This window comes from Urocitellus parryii, chromosome 8 (genome assembly GCF_045843805.1).
Source record: "Urocitellus parryii isolate mUroPar1 chromosome 8, mUroPar1.hap1, whole genome shotgun sequence".
Lineage (NCBI taxonomy): Eukaryota > Metazoa > Chordata > Mammalia > Rodentia > Sciuridae > Urocitellus > Urocitellus parryii.
In genome coordinates, this window is record NC_135538.1 from 152,912,470 (window position 1) to 152,932,134 (window position 19,665).

At 41.4% G+C, this 19,665-nt stretch overlaps 4 protein-coding genes across 4 annotated transcripts; 2 read left to right on the forward strand and 2 right to left on the reverse strand.

Moving 5' to 3' along the window:
* Positions 1 to 4,366: 4,366 nt before the first annotated feature.
* H2ac1 (H2A clustered histone 1) lies at positions 4,367 to 4,762 on the reverse strand. The gene has a single exon (XM_026407690.2). It carries the CDS (start codon positions 4,760 to 4,762, stop codon positions 4,367 to 4,369), a length of 396 nt encoding a protein of 131 aa, XP_026263475.1.
* Positions 4,763 to 5,070: 308 nt separating this feature from the next.
* On the forward strand, positions 5,071 to 5,454 carry LOC113195968 (histone H2B type 1-A). Its single transcript, XM_026407691.2, has one exon. The coding sequence runs from the start codon at positions 5,071 to 5,073 to the stop codon at positions 5,452 to 5,454; it is 384 nt and encodes a 127-aa protein (XP_026263476.1).
* A 7,061-nt stretch (positions 5,455 to 12,515) lies between these two features.
* On the reverse strand, positions 12,516 to 12,905 carry LOC113195994 (histone H2B type 1-K-like). Its single transcript, XM_026407717.1, has one exon. The coding sequence runs from the start codon at positions 12,903 to 12,905 to the stop codon at positions 12,516 to 12,518; it is 390 nt and encodes a 129-aa protein (XP_026263502.1).
* Positions 12,906 to 14,958: 2,053 nt separating this feature from the next.
* LOC113195993 (histone H2B type 1-K-like) lies at positions 14,959 to 15,348 on the forward strand. Its single transcript, XM_026407716.1, has one exon. The coding sequence runs from the start codon at positions 14,959 to 14,961 to the stop codon at positions 15,346 to 15,348; it is 390 nt and encodes a 129-aa protein (XP_026263501.1).
* The last annotated feature ends 4,317 nt before the right edge of the window (positions 15,349 to 19,665 follow it).

A 19,665-nucleotide genomic window follows, 5' to 3' on the forward strand; every position in this document is an offset into this window, starting at 1 on the left:
GAGCTAGGTAGAAGCCACATGAACCCCATGTGCTCAAACAGCAAGATTGCTGCTGGGAGTCCCCAATACCAGGCTTTCCTGCCTAATGGTTTCAACATCGTTTTAGTTCATGTACAGTTCACAGATGGCTTCCTTCACATCCCTCCTTTTTATTTTTTAAATGCAAATGAGAGACAATTACTTCGAGTTTCTGGATCCTTATTTTGATATAAAAAGAATTAATAGCAAACATCATTCCAATAATATACCATGCAGAATGTTTCAATACATTTCCAGGATTAAAGCCAATTAATCCATGAAGTATTTTATCAGCTGGGGATGCAGAGTCCATGAGATTGATCCTGATTTTCTGAATATCCTGCGTGTTATGATGTATCTCCATAAGGTTGAAGCTATTATTATCATTATGCCAAAATCCCATTAGATGACTTTTAATTTTTTCCAAATGCCATTGGGGGGGATGATATTTGGCTGCAGTAACACAGACATACTTAAGTCAGCATGGCATTTAAGCCTTTGTCTAAATTTGAGGGTGGGAGACTCACTATGGACATTTGTAATGGAAATTTGTAATTTAATTTCAATCTTTTTATTAATATTCACCTGATTGTACAGGGCTTTGGAAGTATTTTTAGCCAAATTGTTAAATAAAGTAAGCTTAGTTAGATTATATTTCCACAGTGGAAAGCTAAGACATACCGAGTTGTTTTTCTCAGGTATTTGTCACAGCAACAATGAACAGCTGACTAACACAGAAAAATGGAACTGGGATTGGGACTGTTGCTGTAACTTATGTCTGACCATGTAGTTCAGCATCCTGTGGAGCTCACTTGTTGGAGAAATTTGGAAAAGTTTGGAGATGCAGGCTAGAAAAGTCTTAGAATGTTTAAAGTGGAGCTGAATGGGCAATTCTGTTGTGAACTCAGAAGAGCAGAATGCTGATAGGAATGCAAACAGCAAAGGCCGAGTTCCTAAGGTCTCAGTTGGGAACGAAGATTCTGGTTTGAATCTGACTACAGGCCGTATGTGTTGCATTCTGGCAAAAAGTTACATTTTGTCCATCTTCTGAGACTTTGTGTGAGGCGACATTTCAAGGTGATGAACTAGTCAATCTGGCAGAGAAAATTTCAAGGCAATGCAGCATTCAGGCCGTGGCATGGGCATCGTGGGCAGCTTTTAGCCAGGTTTACAATGAGAACTGGAAGTAAGCAATAGATCAGAAAGATTTGAAAATTTGCAGGTTCTCCAGAAAAGCGTGTGCTTTTCGGCCAAGAAAGGTGTGGTTGCTGAAGGGATTAGTGCCACTGAAGAGAAGCTAAGTATTTTGCACCAAGACAATGGGAATGATGTCTTAAGGTCATTTGAGAAATTTGCCAGATCCCACTTATCTCAGGCTCAAGGATATAAAAGTGTGAACTCTTTTGAGAAACTTTGTTTTAACAAGAGAAGGCTGGCAGGTCTTGCTCTCACAGGGCTGTATAGGAAGTTTTTTCCAGGATTTTTTTCACCATGCTTAGTCATCCAGGCACTCAGAGGCCACTGCAGCCGTGGTCCAGGATAGCATGGTTACTACTTCTGCTGGCAGCAGACCTTGCCCTGTCCATGTGGTGTTCATTTTGCAGGTGTGAAGAATGCAAGAGTTACAGGGTCATGGAGGCATCCAGTGATATTTCAAAGAAGGACCCAAGAAGTCAGAAAATGTGCACCAGGACCGAAATCCCTGCAAGCAACCCCTAAGAAGGTGATGAGTAAAGCTGTAAGAGTGAAGCCAAATCTGTAATAGAGCCTAGAAAGTTGGAGATGACAGGAACATGGGATATCTGCAGAGAAAATGTGCAGTCAGGGAGCAAAGCCAACCTAAGAGAAAGCCCATACAGTTCACGACTGACAAGGCCACAGAAGTGGAACTGCCCATACCCTTCAGAGGTTCCGTTTTGCCACCACGTGCCCAGCGTAACAGAGGGAAACTGCAGGACTCAGTGTTGACTCTGGTGGGTTTTCATCTTGTCTCTCCTTTCTATGACCCCATTTATCCCTTTTGGGATGGGAATGCTTACCCTTCGCCATTGGATGTTGGAAGTATATAGCTTACTTTTGGGCTTTCATAGAGTCGCATAGTTTAGAGTTTTTCTTGAGTCCCAGAGGAGACTTGGGGCTTGGATTTTTTTTTTTTTTTTTTGAGAAATGATGGAACCATTAAACTTTGGGGACTATTGGAGATGGTTACATTTTTTTCCAACATGAGATAGACATAAGTCTTTGCAGATCAGGGGGAGAATGATATAAATTTGGATATAAAGTACCCTCAAAGACTAATGTGTGAAAGGCTTGGGTCCCCCCTACAGTAAAGGAGAGGTGGGACTTTTGAGACGTGGTTGAATCATGATGAATCTTATCTCATTAGATTAATTCACTGATAGCTCACTGGATGTCTGGCAGACAGTGAAAACCGTAGGTGAGATCCAGTTGCAGGAACTGGGAGGTCACTGAGAGCATGCCCTAGAAAGGCATTGTGTGTGCCCAGCCTCTCCCTCAAGCCCCTGTACTTCATGATAGGCATGAGGCCACAGCTTCTTGTGTCAGACCCTCTGCCATGGTGACCCACCTTCCCTCAGGCCCAAAGGAATGGACCAGCTGACCAGGGACTGAAGCCTCGGCAAGCTTGGGCCAGATGAATCCTTCTTCCTGTGAGCTGTTTCTTAGTTATTTGTCACAGTGGTGAAAAAGTGACACTCCTCTTCCAGCAACTTTGAAATGTATATCATTACAAACTATACTTAACCGTTTACCTTCACTTGTGCATCTTATTTATCTCTACTCATTACTAATCTTTTACTTTACATTCTAATTTACCATGACATTCCTTTTCTTCTTTCATTATTTCCTGCTTTTCTTTGGATTTGTTGAGATTTTTTATTACTCAATTTTTTCTACATTAATTTTAACACTGCATATCATAAAATTTATATACCCAAGTCAACATATCCTAATCAGCATGCCTACCCTTCTAGAAACGATTCAAATATATTAGAATTCTTTATTTTGAAATAGCCTTTCATCTAAAATTACTATCTAGTTTTTTGTTGTTTGTTCACTGATTCTTAAAAATACTGTTGTTTTTTGCTCACTGATTTTTAATGCCATCACAAATACATTATTCTTTACAGATAGTATATTTATATTTTTACCTCTTTATAGTATTCTTTTATCTCAATCTTCTGAATCAATCTATTTCAATATACATCCTTCAGTAGTAATTCTTTCAGGATGCATCTGAGAAGTAAGTCTTTGTCCAAAAATGGCTGCTCATACTAAAAATAGTTTATCTGGACATATAATTTTAAATTGAGAATTATTGTTGCCTCAGTACTTTGAAGATGTTATTCCATTGTCCTGTGATTTCATGGTTGCTACTCCATGGTTTGTGGAGAAGGCAAAACTTTACCTCTGTCTTCTTAAAATTTTCCATTGGTACTGTGAATTAACTGACATGATAGATCAACAGGAAGGAAGCTTACAGATTTCACGTGGTATGAGAGTCATCATAAGAAAATGAAGATCCAAAGACACACAGTTCAGCACTTGGATAGATCATAACAGCCAATTATGAAATGTGATAAGCGTTTGACAATTTCTTGTCCATAGTGCATAAACAGATCAACCATTGTGCCTTTTTATCAGTAAAACTGTTGAATTATCCCACATTTCTTAATTTCAAAAAAAAACCTGACAGGCCTTATCTTCTGGCCCCTAAAACTGGCAGTAGTATTTCACTATTCACATATAATGGTTTATTTTTATTCATCTTGTATCTTCATCCTATTGTGTGAAGCCCAGGTATCAAATATTCGGATGCTCCTTTAGACATGCACATGTACCAGTGCCAACGTTTAACTTGCTTCACCTTTACCATATTGAAAAAGAATCCTTTTCAAGAATGTACTTAAGCCATAGGACCTGTCAGACTGCTGTAATGTAGGATTGCCCAGTTAGACGAGAAGGAATGAGTCTACTTCTAATTCAATCAGTAATATATACGCTTTAATTCAGGTAGACAAAGTTGAATCGCTTTTGCTCCCTACCTGGGAAACGACTGTCAACGCGAAAGGAAAAACTGGCCTTTGTAGCCACTAAATTTACCGTTAAAATTAGCACATATTTCACATTAACAGCTGCTAAAGCCTATCGACTTCATTTTGTAATACGCGTTTTCATCATTCTTGAATACTGGTGCTTAAAAGTTACGCGACTTCAGAAAGTTGTAATTTGTGCACAGCCCTCCTATGAAATTGTGGGTGGCCCTGAAAAGAGCCTTTTATGTTACTTCTCCAGGATTTACGTCATTTAGAATTTTTTCAGTTGGAGATTATTTGCTTGGAATCTTGTGGTGACGATTTTCAGTCTTCTTGGGCAGCAGTACAGCCTGGATATTGGGCAGGACGCCGCCCTGCGCGATGGTCACACCACCCAGCAACTTATTAAGCTCCTCATCGTTGCGGATGGCCAGCTGCAGATGGCGCGGGATGATGCGCGTCTTCTTGTTGTCGCGGGCCGCGTTGCCAGCCAGCTCCAGGATCTCGGCCGTCAGGTACTCGAGCACCGCTGCCAGGTAGACGGGCGCGCCGGCCCCGACCCGCTCGGCATAGTTGCCCTTGCGCAGCAAGCGGTGGATTCGGCCCACAGGAAACTGCAGTCCCGCTCTACAAGAGCGAGTCCTTGCCTTAGCGCGCGCCTTGCCGCCCTGCTTGCCACGTCCAGACATCTCTGCAGAAAGGGTCTGCTGCAAACGAAGAATATGCCCCAAACCCGGTCTATTTATAGTCTAATCGCAGGTTGACCTCGCCACCTGATTGGCTATGACTGCAGAGCCAATCAGAAAGTCTTACTGGAGACACTTCATTTGCATACTCGCCACTGCTGTCGTCCAATCAGATTGTGTTTGCCCTTACGTCATTCGAGCTTTGTGCCTATAAATACCACTCTTCCCAGCCTCAAGTGGCGTTTTCTTTTTGGCTTCTCCTGGGAGCCGGTGTCTTTGAGCTGTTAACGTTGTAGAGCTATTTACTAGCCATGCCGGAGTTGTCTTGTAAAGGTACTACGATATCCAAGAAGGGCTTCAAGAAAGCTGTCACGAAGACTCAGAAGAAGGAGGGAAAGAAGCGCAAAAGATGCCGCAAAGAGAGCTATTCCATTTACATCTACAAGGTGCTGAAGCAGGTGCACCCTGACACAGGCATCTCCTCGAAGGCCATGAGCATCATGAATTCCTTCGTCACTGACATATTTGAACGGATAGCTGGCGAGGCGTCGCGCCTGGCGCACTACAACAAGCGCTCGACCATCACGTCCCGGGAGATCCAGACGGCGGTGCGCCTGCTGCTGCCCGGGGAGCTGGCCAAGCACGCCGTGTCAGAGGGCACCAAGGCGGTCACCAAATACACCAGTTCCAAGTAAATTTATTTCGTAAGCTTGCCTCCAACCCAAAGGCTCTTTTAAGAGCCACCTAAATTTTCTAAAGAAAGAGCTGTGTGCTTCTCTTATCAGCTGTAATTCTTTGGCATTTGGCACCAGTAGGTTTGTACTCGTGTTCACTAAACATTGTTCAGTGGTCCGAAGTTTCCTTTTAGCACATGAATCTAGAAGCTTTTCAAAGGCAGTTGTCCTCTATGTTTTTTTGGTAGTCAGTATGTAGATTCCATGTTAGGCTTTGGTAGTTCTTAGCTAGTACACATTCCCAATCAAAACAAGGTTTGAATAGATTTTATGGCCTTAGTCAATTTGTTTGGTTGGTCAATTTGGTAATTAAGTCTAGTTATCCTCCAGGCTTTGGGACTCTGCAGCCTAAAGCTCAGGTTTCTTGTCTAGATGTCCTTTATTAAGACGCCTCCAGTTTCGTTGACTTTGAAATATGGAGGTTTGCCATTCCTCTAGGGCACTTCATTCTGGAATAATATCTGAACAAACTACTATTAGTTGGCAGTTAATTTTAACTGAATTTTCTCTTCATTCCTAATAGAAGTTATGGTATGATCTCAGTATTTGTTTTGGTAGAGCTATTAAAAATGGTGTTTTTATGTCCTGTGTTACTAGATCACTACTCTTCAAAAGCAGATAAAGTGATGAGACATTGAATTCAACTCTTAAAAAGGTATTAACTGGAAACAATACAATTTTTAAATTGTTATATTCTGGAAACTTGCTTGTTGGAACTCTCAATTTGATGATGTTTTTCTTTCATTTAAAAATACTTAGACTATGCATACGATTTTTTTTTTTACATGAAAAAGCTTTAGTTTCATTTGATAGTATATCTGAATGTACAGGAAAAAATGCAAAATAAAATGCCCTGTTCTGTGCAAAGCTAGGTTCCTGCAGAGCCTTCTTTGACTAGGAGTCCTCCAAGGTGGCAGACAGAGTTCTGTGCCAGTATAGCTCCAGCTGCCCCATCACACTCTGAGAAACAGCAGATACTACGCCCAAATCCCTGTCAACTTTGTGACCACTCCTAACAGGCTACTTTAATTACCCCAGAATGGTTTTTAGGATTATTTGGGCAAAATAATCTAGGAAAAGCATCTCTTCAGAGGAAACCTGACATAGCTTTTATCTCCAATATATTTTGGCTACAAGTAAGAGGAAATGCCAGTTGATTTGGCTGAGGCAATAAATACACTACACCGGACACCAAGTCAGAGAAGTTTCCCCCAGAAGGATGATGGAAGCCCTGCTCCAGCCTTGCATTCTTGCCTCTGCCCTTTTCCACAACTGGACTTGATTCTGATGCTGGTCTGCAAGTACTCATGTAATTAGGACAAAATAAAGGCAGGGAGAGATTGTTTCACTGGGTGTCCAACTGAAAGCAAAGAGCCTTCCCAGAGGACACCCTCTAGGTCCATTCACTCAATCCAGTGCCAGGTGCTTCCAGAGCCATCTGCCTGCCTCTAGGGTACCATGTAATGGGGAAGCAATCATTTACCTTCATATAAATTTGGCATTTTAAAAACTTAAGTGAAGTTCTAAGTATTTTTGTATTATTACAAATAAGGCATTTGCCTATTAATATCTTGTAATGCTTTGTTTTATATGAAAGATTGCTTTCTGTGCATTAGTAAATCCTACTATGTCACTGAATTAACATTTTCATATTAGCTTTCTAGTAGATGTTGCATTTTACATGTTTGCAATATTATCTGAAAATAGTAAACATTTTATTGCCTCCTTTTAATTAGTTAAATTTCTAATTTCTTTCTCTTGTCTGATTTTAGTGGCTTGCACCTTTACAACAATATGAAATAGTGACAAGCACACATTCTTGCCAAAGATTCTTCTGCCATCATTCTGATTAAATATATGTTGTATTGAGGAAGAATCATTCTGTCTGATTTATTGAGTTTTATATCAAGAATGGATGTTCAGTTTTGCTAAATGCCTTTTCAGTATCTCTGGAAATGATCATAGATTTTCATTTTTAGGTATATGATGGTGAGTTATTTTAATACACTTCCTAAATTGAGTTATCCTTGCATTCCTGCTAAAAACCTCTGCTTAGACATCATATTTAATACATTTAATGTTATGCCAAATGTTTGCAATGTATTATTCATAATTTTTATTTCACCACTGTAACAGAGGTATTCTCTGTTTTTCTTTTTTTGTGAGCAATATATTCAGCTTTTGCAGTAAAATTTTATTCCAATATGGAAGATTGTTGTCTTATTTATACTTTGGAGTTGTTTGAATAGTATTGGAATTCTCTTAAAAACTTTGGTAAAATTCCATTTTGAATGAATTGGTATTCGATGCCCTTTTTTGTGTGTGTGAGAGTTCTTAGTTTTTTTAAAATATTTTTTTAGTTGTAGATGGATACAATATCTTTATTTATTTATTTTTATGTGGTGCTGAGGATTGAACCCAGTGCCTCATGCATGCGAGACATGCGTTCTACCACTGAGCTACAACTCCAGCCCATTTTTTTTGTTGTTGTTTGTTTTGTTTTGTCTTTATTCTGATTTGTTATATATAACAGAAGAATGCATTAAAATTCATATTACACTTATAGAACACAATTTTTCATATCTCTGGTTGCATACAAAGTATAGTCACACCATTCATGTCTTCATAGCTGTACTTAGGGTAATGATGTCCATCTCATTCCACCATCTTTTCTACCCCCATGCCTCCTCCTTTCCTCTCCCTCCCCTTTGCCCTGTCTAGAGTTCATCTAATCCTGCCACGCTCCCCCCACATTCTCCATTATGAATCTGACTTCTTTTATCAGGGAAAACATTCAGCATTTGGTTTTTTGGGATTGGCTAACTTAGCATTATATGAAATTATTGTTTCAATATGCTAACAATATGGAATAAACTTTGATAAATTAGTTTTTTTTTCAGAAAAATCATCTAAAAATAGTCCCTTAGACATAAGCAAATTCTTCACAATTGATTGTTGTCACCACTGTGTTTTCTGTAGCACAACTCTTGCATTACCTTATTTTGTATGTGCTTTCTCATTTACACAAACCACAATAAGTAACGATTCACCCTTTATTTAATTTATTTTATTTGTTATTTATTTATTGGTACCGGGGATTGAACCCAGGGATGCTTTACCACTGAGTCTTATCCCCAGCCTCTTTTATTTTTTTTTATTTTGAAACAGGGTCTTACTAAGATGCTGAGGCTGGCCTTGAGCTTGAGATTCTACTGCCTCATCCTCCTGAGTCTCTGGGATTATGTGCCATGATGACTGGTTCCTTTATTTCATTTAAAAAATGTATTTCTTGTAGCTTTGCATTTATTAAGTTTCACTTTTTTTCTCATAACTATTGTTTTTACTTTTCTCACTATTTATTCTTTCTGCTTTGCTGGTTCATTTTTCTTTTTTATTTCCCTAACTTCTTAAGTGTATGCTTACTTTACAGAGGCAGTCCTTACACTGCATGGTGTTGATAGAAATGAATTTCAGTTACCAGTGTTTAGCTCAATAACACCAGTTGCTAAACAACCCAGTTCAAATTTCATTTATCATGATTTTCAATAGTAATCACATAAACTAGAAACTTCACTGCTAGCTCTTCAATCGCATACACAAATAGCATACAAATCATGATTGGTGACAATTGTGTCACCACTTTTAAAGTTTGTCAGTGATTTATGTTGTTTGGTTTATGCAAAGACAGGAAGCATGTTATTTGGGGATTTGCTCTAGAAGCAGGAACAATTGTGGCTTTATTTACCTATCTGTAGACTGTGATTTTTGCATTGTCACTTCAAAGAACATAATTGGTACCAATCAGCTGAGGGCTGGGAAAAGTGCCTATTTAGAAGTATGAAGTCTGAAATTTCCACAAAATCACTATAATGCCTTTGAACTCAGAAAAAGAGAAATATCACCCTCTAAGGGAAACTTCCTGGTCTCATCTTACATGAGACCATCAGTTATACTGGACAAGGGAAACCCCAAGGAGAGGGACCAGAGGGGACCAAACCACCTTAATCAAGTCTTCATTGTCCCACTGTGAAGGTAGTGCTGCTGGCCCTTCAGTGTGGAGTTACTTGTAGAAAACTGACTGCAGTGGGGGGCTTCCCTTTTCCAAAAAGGTTTTTAAAAATTGTGTTTCCTTTTCCTCCATTCTTTAAACATTTGCTCATTGAATGTTATATGTGTGTGTGTAAAAAAAAATATAAAGGAGTTCCTTAGTATCATGGGGTTTACTTTCTTGTATAGTGAAAGGTAGACTTTATCAAATGTAAAAAGGCATTTATGGATGAAGGAAATATGATACAGAAAATTTAGAGCAGAATTCTTTATATTAGGAGACCAAGGAAGGCTTTGCATTTTCTGTAATTTACTCTAAAATATGAGATGAGATCACACTGAAATGTGAGATGAGGTCACACTGAAATTTGGAGAAAGTCCTAAATCCAATGATGGGTATCTTTACCCATCAAAGGAGAACACTTGACACAAAGATACCAAGAAGATAGTTACATAGTGGGGCGTGGCAAACAGAAATTGTAGAATGTAACAATAAGCCACAGGAAGCTAAGGATCCCCAGTCGCCACCAGAGTGAGGAAGGAAGCATGGCAAAGGGTCTTCCTGGACAGTCTCCAGCTGAAACAAACTCTGTTGACATTTTTTTTTTTAACTTTTGGCTTTTATAACAGTGAAAGAATATATTTCAATTGTTTTAAGCTACAAATTTGTGTTTATTGTGCACTTGGAATGTGCTAATCTCAGTTGAGATGTGCCTTAACTATAAAATAATAGATTTCAAAGACTTAATTTTAAAAATGTAAATTATAATTTTTATCTTGATTACATGTTGAAATTATAACTTTTGGAATATAAAAAACTATTTGATTAAAATTAATTACATCTGTTTCTTTTTTGTTTCTTTTTGGCTACTGGAAAGTTTAAAGTTATATATATGGCCAGTATTTCTGGTTTGCTTTATATTTCTATTGGACCTTTTGAAATTAAAAATATACACTCAGTTTAAAGTGTTAAGAAACTGAGGACTGGACACAGAATGTGGCTCAGTGGTAGAGCACTTGCCTTGCATGTATGAGGCACTAGGTTCAATTCTCAGCACCACATATAAATGAATGAATGAATAAAATAAAAGTCCATCAGCAACTAAAAAAAATTGAAAATCATATATCTAACAAAGGACATGTATCCAATATATAAATACTCAACAATAATAAAGTAACCACACAGTTAAGTGCAAAGGATTCAGAAGGACATCTTAACAAATAAGAATGTAAAACGAAGCTCAACATCATTTTTTTAAATTAAGGAAATAAAAACAATGAGATACATTTGTACACCTAACAGAATGACAAAAATCTGTAACACGTTTAAAAATTGCAACAAAGATATGATGCAAGAAGGACCCACATTCCTTGCTAGGGGGAATGTAGAAGGGTGCAGCAACTTTGGAAGACAGTTTGGCAGTTTCTCACACAGCTATACATTGACCATATGACCCAGAAATCACGTCTTTAGTGTTTACCTAGCTAACTTGTAAACACATTCTCAAAATTCTGCATATAAATAAATATAACTTATAGTAGCTAAAAGATCTCTTCAATAACTAAATGGAGGGCTAGGGTTGTAAGTCTGTAGAGTGCTTGTCTGGCAAGCCTGAGGCCCTGGTTTCCATCCCCAGCAATGGGAGTGAGGGGCTGGGGGGTTGTGAATTGAAAAACAAAACATAGTATATTTAATCAATAAAAATAAGCAATTACTCATCATATAAGTGAATTATAAATCCATGTTGCTGATTGAAAGAAACAGAATAAAAAAATTACATTTCAATTCTTGATGTGACATGGATGTGACAGGTATGCAGATGTATTGTTTGTCAGGGTTTTATTGTGGCACCTGGGCACTTGATTATAGATGATGCTCCTCTTTTATACAATGTGAATTCAGATACTCCATCTCCCCTCCTTGATGGTTACTCCAGTACTCCTGCTGGAGCTGTTTCTCAGGGCATTTTTTTCTATGAATATATTGTACATTTAACATCAACTAAGGTTTTCAAAAATGGTGGAAAAACACAGTCTGAATTTCAAGAGGCAATAAAACATTTAATCAAATTGAAGATTCCAGCTACACTCCAGTTTTCTGGAAGTACTAATATTTTGATCCTTCCTTTTTAAGGGAGTCCATGTCAGTGTGTGTTATCTTTTTCCCCCTTAATGCTCATCTGCTCTGGGAGGAAGATCTAGATCATGATGACAGAGTAGATCTTGCAGCCAAGTCCTGACCTGAATATTGGGCATTTTAAGTTCTTGTAAACCTTAAACAGTGACCCCCCCCCCATAAATTCTAAATAATGCCAAATCTAGGGCATTATTCAGTTGATACAGTTTCTCCTGTTTACCAGTTGACCGTGGTTGACCGAATTGTTGAGTTCAGATACAAATTACTTGAAATGACAAGATGTTCACATTCCTACGTCAACCTCTTTTCACACAGAGCCGAGTCCAGACTTCAGCGAAGCTCTCAGAGGACATCATCAGACCAAGAGACGCCCGGGCTTTGGGCCTCAAGAGCCAGCAGCCCAACCCAAGGAGGAAGAAAACCAGCCTCGACGCTCGCATGCCCAACTTGCGGAAAGTCCACAGCTCCAGGCTCTCCCGGCTCAGAAGATTGACACAGCGGGACAACCCAGAAAAAGGAGCTGTTGGCCCATGGGGCCCACCTGTAGCAACACCCAAGGTGGAACTGGGGTTATATTTGGAGGCCTTCTCTACATCGTTTTCCTTGGAGTTTCAATGAAACCGTGGCGCAAAGCTCCCTCAGAGCGTACTGCTAGGTGAACCACTAAGACTAGTCACAGTACATTAGATGTAAACGTGAGCTTGTCCGACCCAGCAAGCATACTTCCTGCATGCCACACAGGCCCCCAAACCCGGTAAGTGATCAGCGTGCAGCCCATTAGAAATTGTAGGTGGCTCTGAAAAGAGCCTTTGGATTGTGGCGTTCATCTGGCAGCTGGTCAAGCTCGCTTGGCGCTGGTGTACTTGGTGGTGACCTTGGTGTCCTCGGGCCCCGAGTGCTTGGCCAGCTCAGGAGGCAGCAGCAGGCGCATGGCCGTCTGGATCTCCCGGGACGTGATGGTCGGGCGCTTGTTGCAGTGCGCCAGGCGCCAGGCCTCGCCCGGGATGCGCTCGAAGATGTCCTTGACGAACGTATTCACGGAGCCCCCTGCCTCAGAAGAGACACCTGCATCTGAGTGACCCTGCTTCGGCACCTCGTAGTTGTAACCAGCACTCTTGGTGGCATCTCTTGCGCTTTCCCCACCGCCCTCCTTCTTCTGACTTCTAGAAGCAGCTTTCTTACAGCCCTTTTTAGAAGTGGCGGCGCTCCTCGGAGCAAGCCCCGGCATGGCTAGAGCTCGGTGGCAAAGCAAATTGGAAGAGAGCAGCACCCACTCGTGAGAGCGGTATTTATAGGCACAGAGCTCAAATGGCGTCCTCTGTATCTGCCGTGTGATTGGATATTGCCATGTATGTAAATAAGGAGACCCCTTTCAGTTCTCTGATTGGTTAAACATCAGGCAGCAGTCAGAACCCGCACAAGCCACCCCCCCGACTATAAATAGGCTGGGAGCCCGTCTTAACGGAAGCCGTTTCTGTTATAACAGATTGCTCCTGAGTTTTGCGGTGATGCGGAATGCAAGTGACCGGCCCTGTTCTCCATGATCGTGTTGGCCCCGTGGTGGCTTTGCTGGCCCTCACAAGTGAAGCTCTGCTGGAGGCATGGGCGCACAGGTGCACCTGACAGCCAGACCCTGGAGCTGTCCTGCAACGTGGTGTGAAAGGATGCTGAGCCCAAGGGGAGGATGGGGCGACCATATATAATTCTGGGGGTGTCCTGCCCAACCTTGGAGTTGGGCTGCTGTCCACATGTTTGGCAGCTGCCACAACGAAGTTCAGTGTGGTTTAACACCACAAGCTGCCAAGCTGGCAGGCCCGGGGAGTGACAGGAACACCCAGAAGGAAAATAAACTCAAAGTCTAAACCGATGTACATCTCACTCAATTTCTGATAAAGACCTCGGTTTAGGATAGGATTAGAAAGAACAGTAACATCTGACTCAATTGACTACAAGTATTACAAATTAAAACTTCGAAGAACTTGTCTCTGTGGCTGGGGCAGCTGGAGATGTGTGTAGTGCTCTGTGGAGTCCAAAGTGGACTTCCCATTGTGGGTGGAACTGTTCCTGTGCCTACTTAAGGAATGAAGTCAGCCCAGCAATAGGACAGGACATGGTTGTGCCAACCTACCCAGGTCCTAAGAAAAAAGTGAAAATGTGAAATATTGTCTGAGGACTTGGGGGTAGATTAAGGTATTAGTACCAGAATCCAATCATTCAGTCTAACCAACTCTATCCCTTTGGGTTTATTACTTGGTATGTAGGTTATATTTCAAAATCCTCATGCCATTTCAATAGTAAAGAACAGCTTTCTTTAACAATTACTCAGGACTATTAGCCACTCAATGCTAAAAATCCCAACTGGGAACATTGGAACATGTCTGTAATTCCAATGGCTGAGACAGGAGAGTCTCAAGTTCAAAGCCACTCTCAGCAATTTAGCCAGTGCATAATTTAGACAAATTATATCTCAACACACAAAAGGTCTGGGTGTGGCTCAGTGATACAGTACTTCCCTTGCATGTGGGAAGCTCTGGGTCCCATCCCTAGTACCAAAGGGAGGGAGGGAGAGAGATAATAGGAGAAAAAGAAAGGGATAGAGTTAGACTGAAATTATGACTGGGAAATTGAGTGAGATGTACATCGGTTTAGACTTTGAGTTTATTTTCCTTCTGGGTGTTCCTGTCACTCCCCGGGCCTGCCAGCTTGGCAGCTTGTGGTGTTAAACCACACTGAACTTCGTTGTGGCAGCTGCCAAACATGTGGACAGCAGCCCAACTCCAAGGTTGGGCAGGACACCCCCAGAATTATATATGGTCGCCCCATCCTCCCCTTGGGCTCAGCATCCTTTCACACCACGTTGCAGGACAGCTCCAGGGTCTGGCTGTCAGGTGCACCTGTGCACCCATGCCTCCAGCAGAGCTTCACTTGTGAGGGCCAGCAAAGCCACCACGGGGCCAACACGATCATGGAGAACAGGGCCGGTCACCTGCATTCCGCATCACCGCAAAACTCAGGAGCAATCTGTTATAACAGAAACGGCTTCCGTTAAGACGGGCTCCCAGCCTATTTATAGTCGGGGGGGGGTGGCTTGTGCGGGTTCTGACTGCTGCCTGATGTTTAACCAATCAGAGAACTGAAAGGGGTCTCCTTATTTACATACATGGCAATATCCAATCACACGGCAGATACAGAGGACGCCATTTGAGCTCTGTGCCTATAAATACCGCTCTCACGAGTGGGTGCTGCTCTCTTCCAATTTGCTTTGCCACCGAGCTCTAGCCATGCCGGGGCTTGCTCCGAGGAGCGCCGCCACTTCTAAAAAGGGCTGTAAGAAAGCTGCTTCTAGAAGTCAGAAGAAGGAGGGCGGTGGGGAAAGCGCAAGAGATGCCACCAAGAGTGCTGGTTACAACTACGAGGTGCCGAAGCAGGGTCACTCAGATGCAGGTGTCTCTTCTGAGGCAGGGGGCTCCGTGAATACGTTCGTCAAGGACATCTTCGAGCGCATCCCGGGCGAGGCCTGGCGCCTGGCGCACTGCAACAAGCGCCCGACCATCACGTCCCGGGAGATCCAGACGGCCATGCGCCTGCTGCTGCCTCCTGAGCTGGCCAAGCACTCGGGGCCCGAGGACACCAAGGTCACCACCAAGTACACCAGCGCCAAGCGAGCTTGACCAGCTGCCAGATGAACGCCACAATCCAAAGGCTCTTTTCAGAGCCACCTACAATTTCTAATGGGCTGCACGCTGATCACTTACCGGGTTTGGGGGCCTGTGTGGCATGCAGGAAGTATGCTTGCTGGGTCGGACAAGCTCACGTTTACATCTAATGTACTGTGACTAGTCTTAGTGGTTCACCTAGCAGTACGCTCTGAGGGAGCTTTGCGCCACGGTTTCATTGAAACTCCAAGGAAAACGATGTAGAGAAGGCCTCCAAATATAACCCCAGTTCCACCTTGGGTGTTGCTACAGGTGGGCCCCATGGGCCAACAGCTCCTTTTTCTGGGTTGTCCCGCTGTGTCAATCTTCTGAGCCGGGAGAGCCTGGAGCTGTGGACTTTCCGCAAGTTGGGCATGCGAGCGTCGAGGCTGGTTTTCTTCCTCCTTGGGTTGGGCTGCTGGCTCTTGAGGCCCAAAGCCCGGGCGTCTCTTGGTCTGATGATGTCCTCTGAGAGCTTCGCTGAAGTCTGGACTCGGCTCTGTGTGAAAAGAGGTTGACGTAGGAATGTGAACATCTTGTCATTTCAAGTAATTTGTATCTGAACTCAACAATTCGGTCAACCACGGTCAACTGGTAAACAGGAGAAACTGTATCAACTGAATAATGCCCTAGATTTGGCATTATTTAGAATTTATGGGGGGGGGTCACTGTTTAAGGTTTACAAGAATTTAAAATGCCCAATATTCAGGTCAGGACTTGGCTGCAAGATCTACTCTGTCATCATGATCTAGATCTTCCTCCCAGAGCAGATGAGCATTAAGGGGGAAAAAGATAACACACACTGACATGGACTCCCTTAAAAAGGAAGGATCAAAATATTAGTACTTCCAGAAAACTGGAGTGTAGCTGGAATCTTCAATTTGATTAAATGTTTTATTGCCTCTTGAAATTCAGACTGTGTGCACCTATATGTTGGCTCCATAGTTTGCACACCTACTCCTAAGGGTCCCTTCTCCCTGAAGTCCACCCAGAGAGTACTCTAATCCCAGGAAGCACACCTCCCCCAATGTCTCTCCAATGCCTTCTAGATAAAACTGGTAAGCTGGCTGGGTAAGATAAAATTTTAAAGCACCCAGGTTCATTTTCACAGAGCAGACAAAGGGTAAACTGGAAGCTGAGAAACAGTAAAATGGATCTATTAGAGCATGGCTGGCTGTTCCATGGAAAAATCCAGGGGGTCCCTGGCATTCCTGAACTCTTCCCCATCCACCTCTAAATCAAGCTGGGCTTCCTGAGAATGAGCTGAGCTAGTAGAAGAGCAGCTCTGATCTTCTGCAAGGCTTCCCTCCTGTTTTCTTGTCATTTTTGTCTGAAGTTCATCAAAATCATTTACTTCTGAGGCCCTTCTACACTGCAGAAGCCAAGGCCTAACACAGATTCCACAAAAGCTAATATTCTGCACTGTCAGCCCAAGTCACCAATGTGGGACCTCTCAGGCAGGAGCCTAATTCTATAGTTTGATGCCAGCTACAGAGTTGTTTTCTCCAATTACATTTTCCAACCTAATTTGGGAGTGCCTATAACACAATTATTTTTTTACTGACATAAACTTTAAAGTTTTACAGGAGAGTGTTCTTTCCTGTGAAAGCAAGGACCTACCATGATATGTAAACTAGAAATCTGTCTACTGACTCAAGGAGATGAAATTTTCTCTTGCCTCAAAAGCTAGGTGATTAAAAAAAACTGAACCCTTCCTATAAAATTAACTGTTGACCTGTGAATAGTGTAGTTTTAGATTAAAATGTATGCTCTTTTTGTTTCCCAGAAAGATTCAAGCTATGTTGTATACCGAAAAGTGGTCTCAGTTTTGTGTTACTTAGCAGAAGCAAACACAAAATCTCTCTGGAGGAATAATCCCTCCACCACTGGCAAGGTTCCTGGAGGTAAACATAAAGCATTATCTCACAATCTGAAGTTAAACAATACATCTGGGATGATCCAGCATAAGCAAGAGTCAAGAGAGCCCAAAAGAATTGAATGTCCTTCCCCAGAGACTCAGCTAACCAAATATAAGGAAGAATTGGAGAAATTAAGAAGGATAGAACCCTAAGAATAAACCAATAAACTACTTATAAAGGCCAGGCAGAAATGAGGAAAAGGGGGAGGTGGCAAAAACGTCCCCAAAGCAGAGTCCTTGAAAACAAGACTCAGTGAAAGTGAATTAAGTAGCTGATTATGGTGCTGCTGATTTCTGGAACTGTAAAACAGATTTCTGGCTAAAACAGAATTCCATTGTTCCCAATTCACAAATGGTATGCTGGTTCAACATAGTTGGACAGGTCTGAGTTTTTCTATATTTCTTTCCATGTGTGGCTGAATATCTCATTGTTCACAGATACATGCTGCTTTCCTTAAAGGAAGTACTGTACTCTGTCACTACTAATGTTCATCCAGATCATGTGACTACTTGCTTTGATCAACAAAAGGTGAGTAGAAGTAACATGGAACTTCTTTCTTTTTTACTTATATATGACAGTGGAATGCATTACAATTCTTATTACACATATAGAGCACAATTTTTCATATCTCTGTTTGTATATAAATTCATGTCTTTGTACCTGTACTTTGGCTAATAATGATCATCACATTCCACCATCATTAATAACCCCCTGCCCCTTCCTTCCCTTCCAACCCCTCTGCCCTATCTAGAGTTCGTCTATTCCTCCCATGCTCCTGCTCCCTATCCCACTATGAATCAGACTCCTTATATCAAAGAAAACATTCAGCATTTGGTTTTTTCGGATTGGCTAACTTCACTTAGCATCATCTTCTCTAACTCCATTTACCTGCAAATACCATGGTTTTATTCTCTTTTATTGCTGAGTAATATTCCATTGTGTATATATGCCACATTTTTTTTAACCATTCATCTACTGAAGGGCATCGAGGTTGGCTCCACAGTTTAGCTGTTGTGAATGTGTTGCTATATACATTGATGTGGCTGTGTCCCTGTAATATGTTGTTTTTAAGTCCTTTGGGTACAGACCGAGGAGGGGGATAGCTGGGTCAAATGGTGGTTCCATTCCCAATTTTCCAAGAAATATCTACATTGCTTTCCATATTGGCTGCACCAATTTGCAGTCCCACCAGCAACGTATGAATGTGCCTTTCTCCCCACATCCTCGCCCACACTTATTGTTGTTTGTCTTCATAATAGCTGCCATTCTGACTGGAGATGAAATCTTAGAGTGGTTTTAATTTGCATTTCTCTGATTGCTAATGATGATGAATATTTTTTCATATATTTGTTGATTGATTGTATATCATCTTCTGAGAAGTGTCTCTTCAGGTCCTTGGCCCATTTATTGATTGGGTTGTTTAGCATTTTTAGTTCTTTATATACCTTAGAGATTAGTGCTCCATCTGATGTGTAAGGGGTAAAGATTTACTCCCAAGATGTAGGCTCTCTATTCACCCCACAGATTGAATCCATCCCATTTAATTTGAATCCATCACATGTATTGAATTCTTGATTTTAATTCTTGTGCCTCAGGAGTCTTATTAAGGAAGTTGGGGCCAAATTCCACATGATGGAGATTAAGGCCTACTTTTTCTTCTATTAGACGCAGGGTCTCTGGTTGTATTCCTAAGTCCTTGGTCCATTTTGAGTTGAGATTTGTGCATGGTGAGAGATAGGGGTTTAATTTCATTTTGTTGCATATGGATTCCCAGTTTCCCAGCATCTTTTGTTGAAGATGCTATCTTTTCTCCAGTGTATATTCTTGGCACCTTTGTCTAATATAAGATAATTGTAGTTTTGTGGGTTAGTCTCTGTGTCCTCTATTCTGTGTCATTGGTCTACCAGTCTGTTTTGGTGCCAGTACCATGCTGTTTTTGTTACTATTGCTCTGTAGTATAGTTTGAGGCCTGGTATAGTGATGCCACCTGCTTCACTCTTTCTGCTAAGGATTGCTTTAGCTATTCTGAGTGTCTTACTTTTCCAGATGAATTTCATGATTACTTTTTCTATTTCTATGAAGAATGTCATTGGAATTTTGATTGGAATTGCATTATATCTGGATAGTGCTTTTGGTTGTATGGTCATTTTTTATATTAATTCTGCCTATTCAAGAGCAAGGTAGATCTTTCCATCTTCTAAGGTCTTCTTTGATTTCTTTTTTTAGGGTTCTGTAATTTTCATTATATGGATTATATAGATCTTTCCCCTCTTTTGTTGATTCCCAAGTATTTTATTTTATTTTATTGAGGCTATTGTAAACGGAGTAGTTTTCCTCATTTCTTTTCTGAGGATTTGTCACTGATATACAGAAA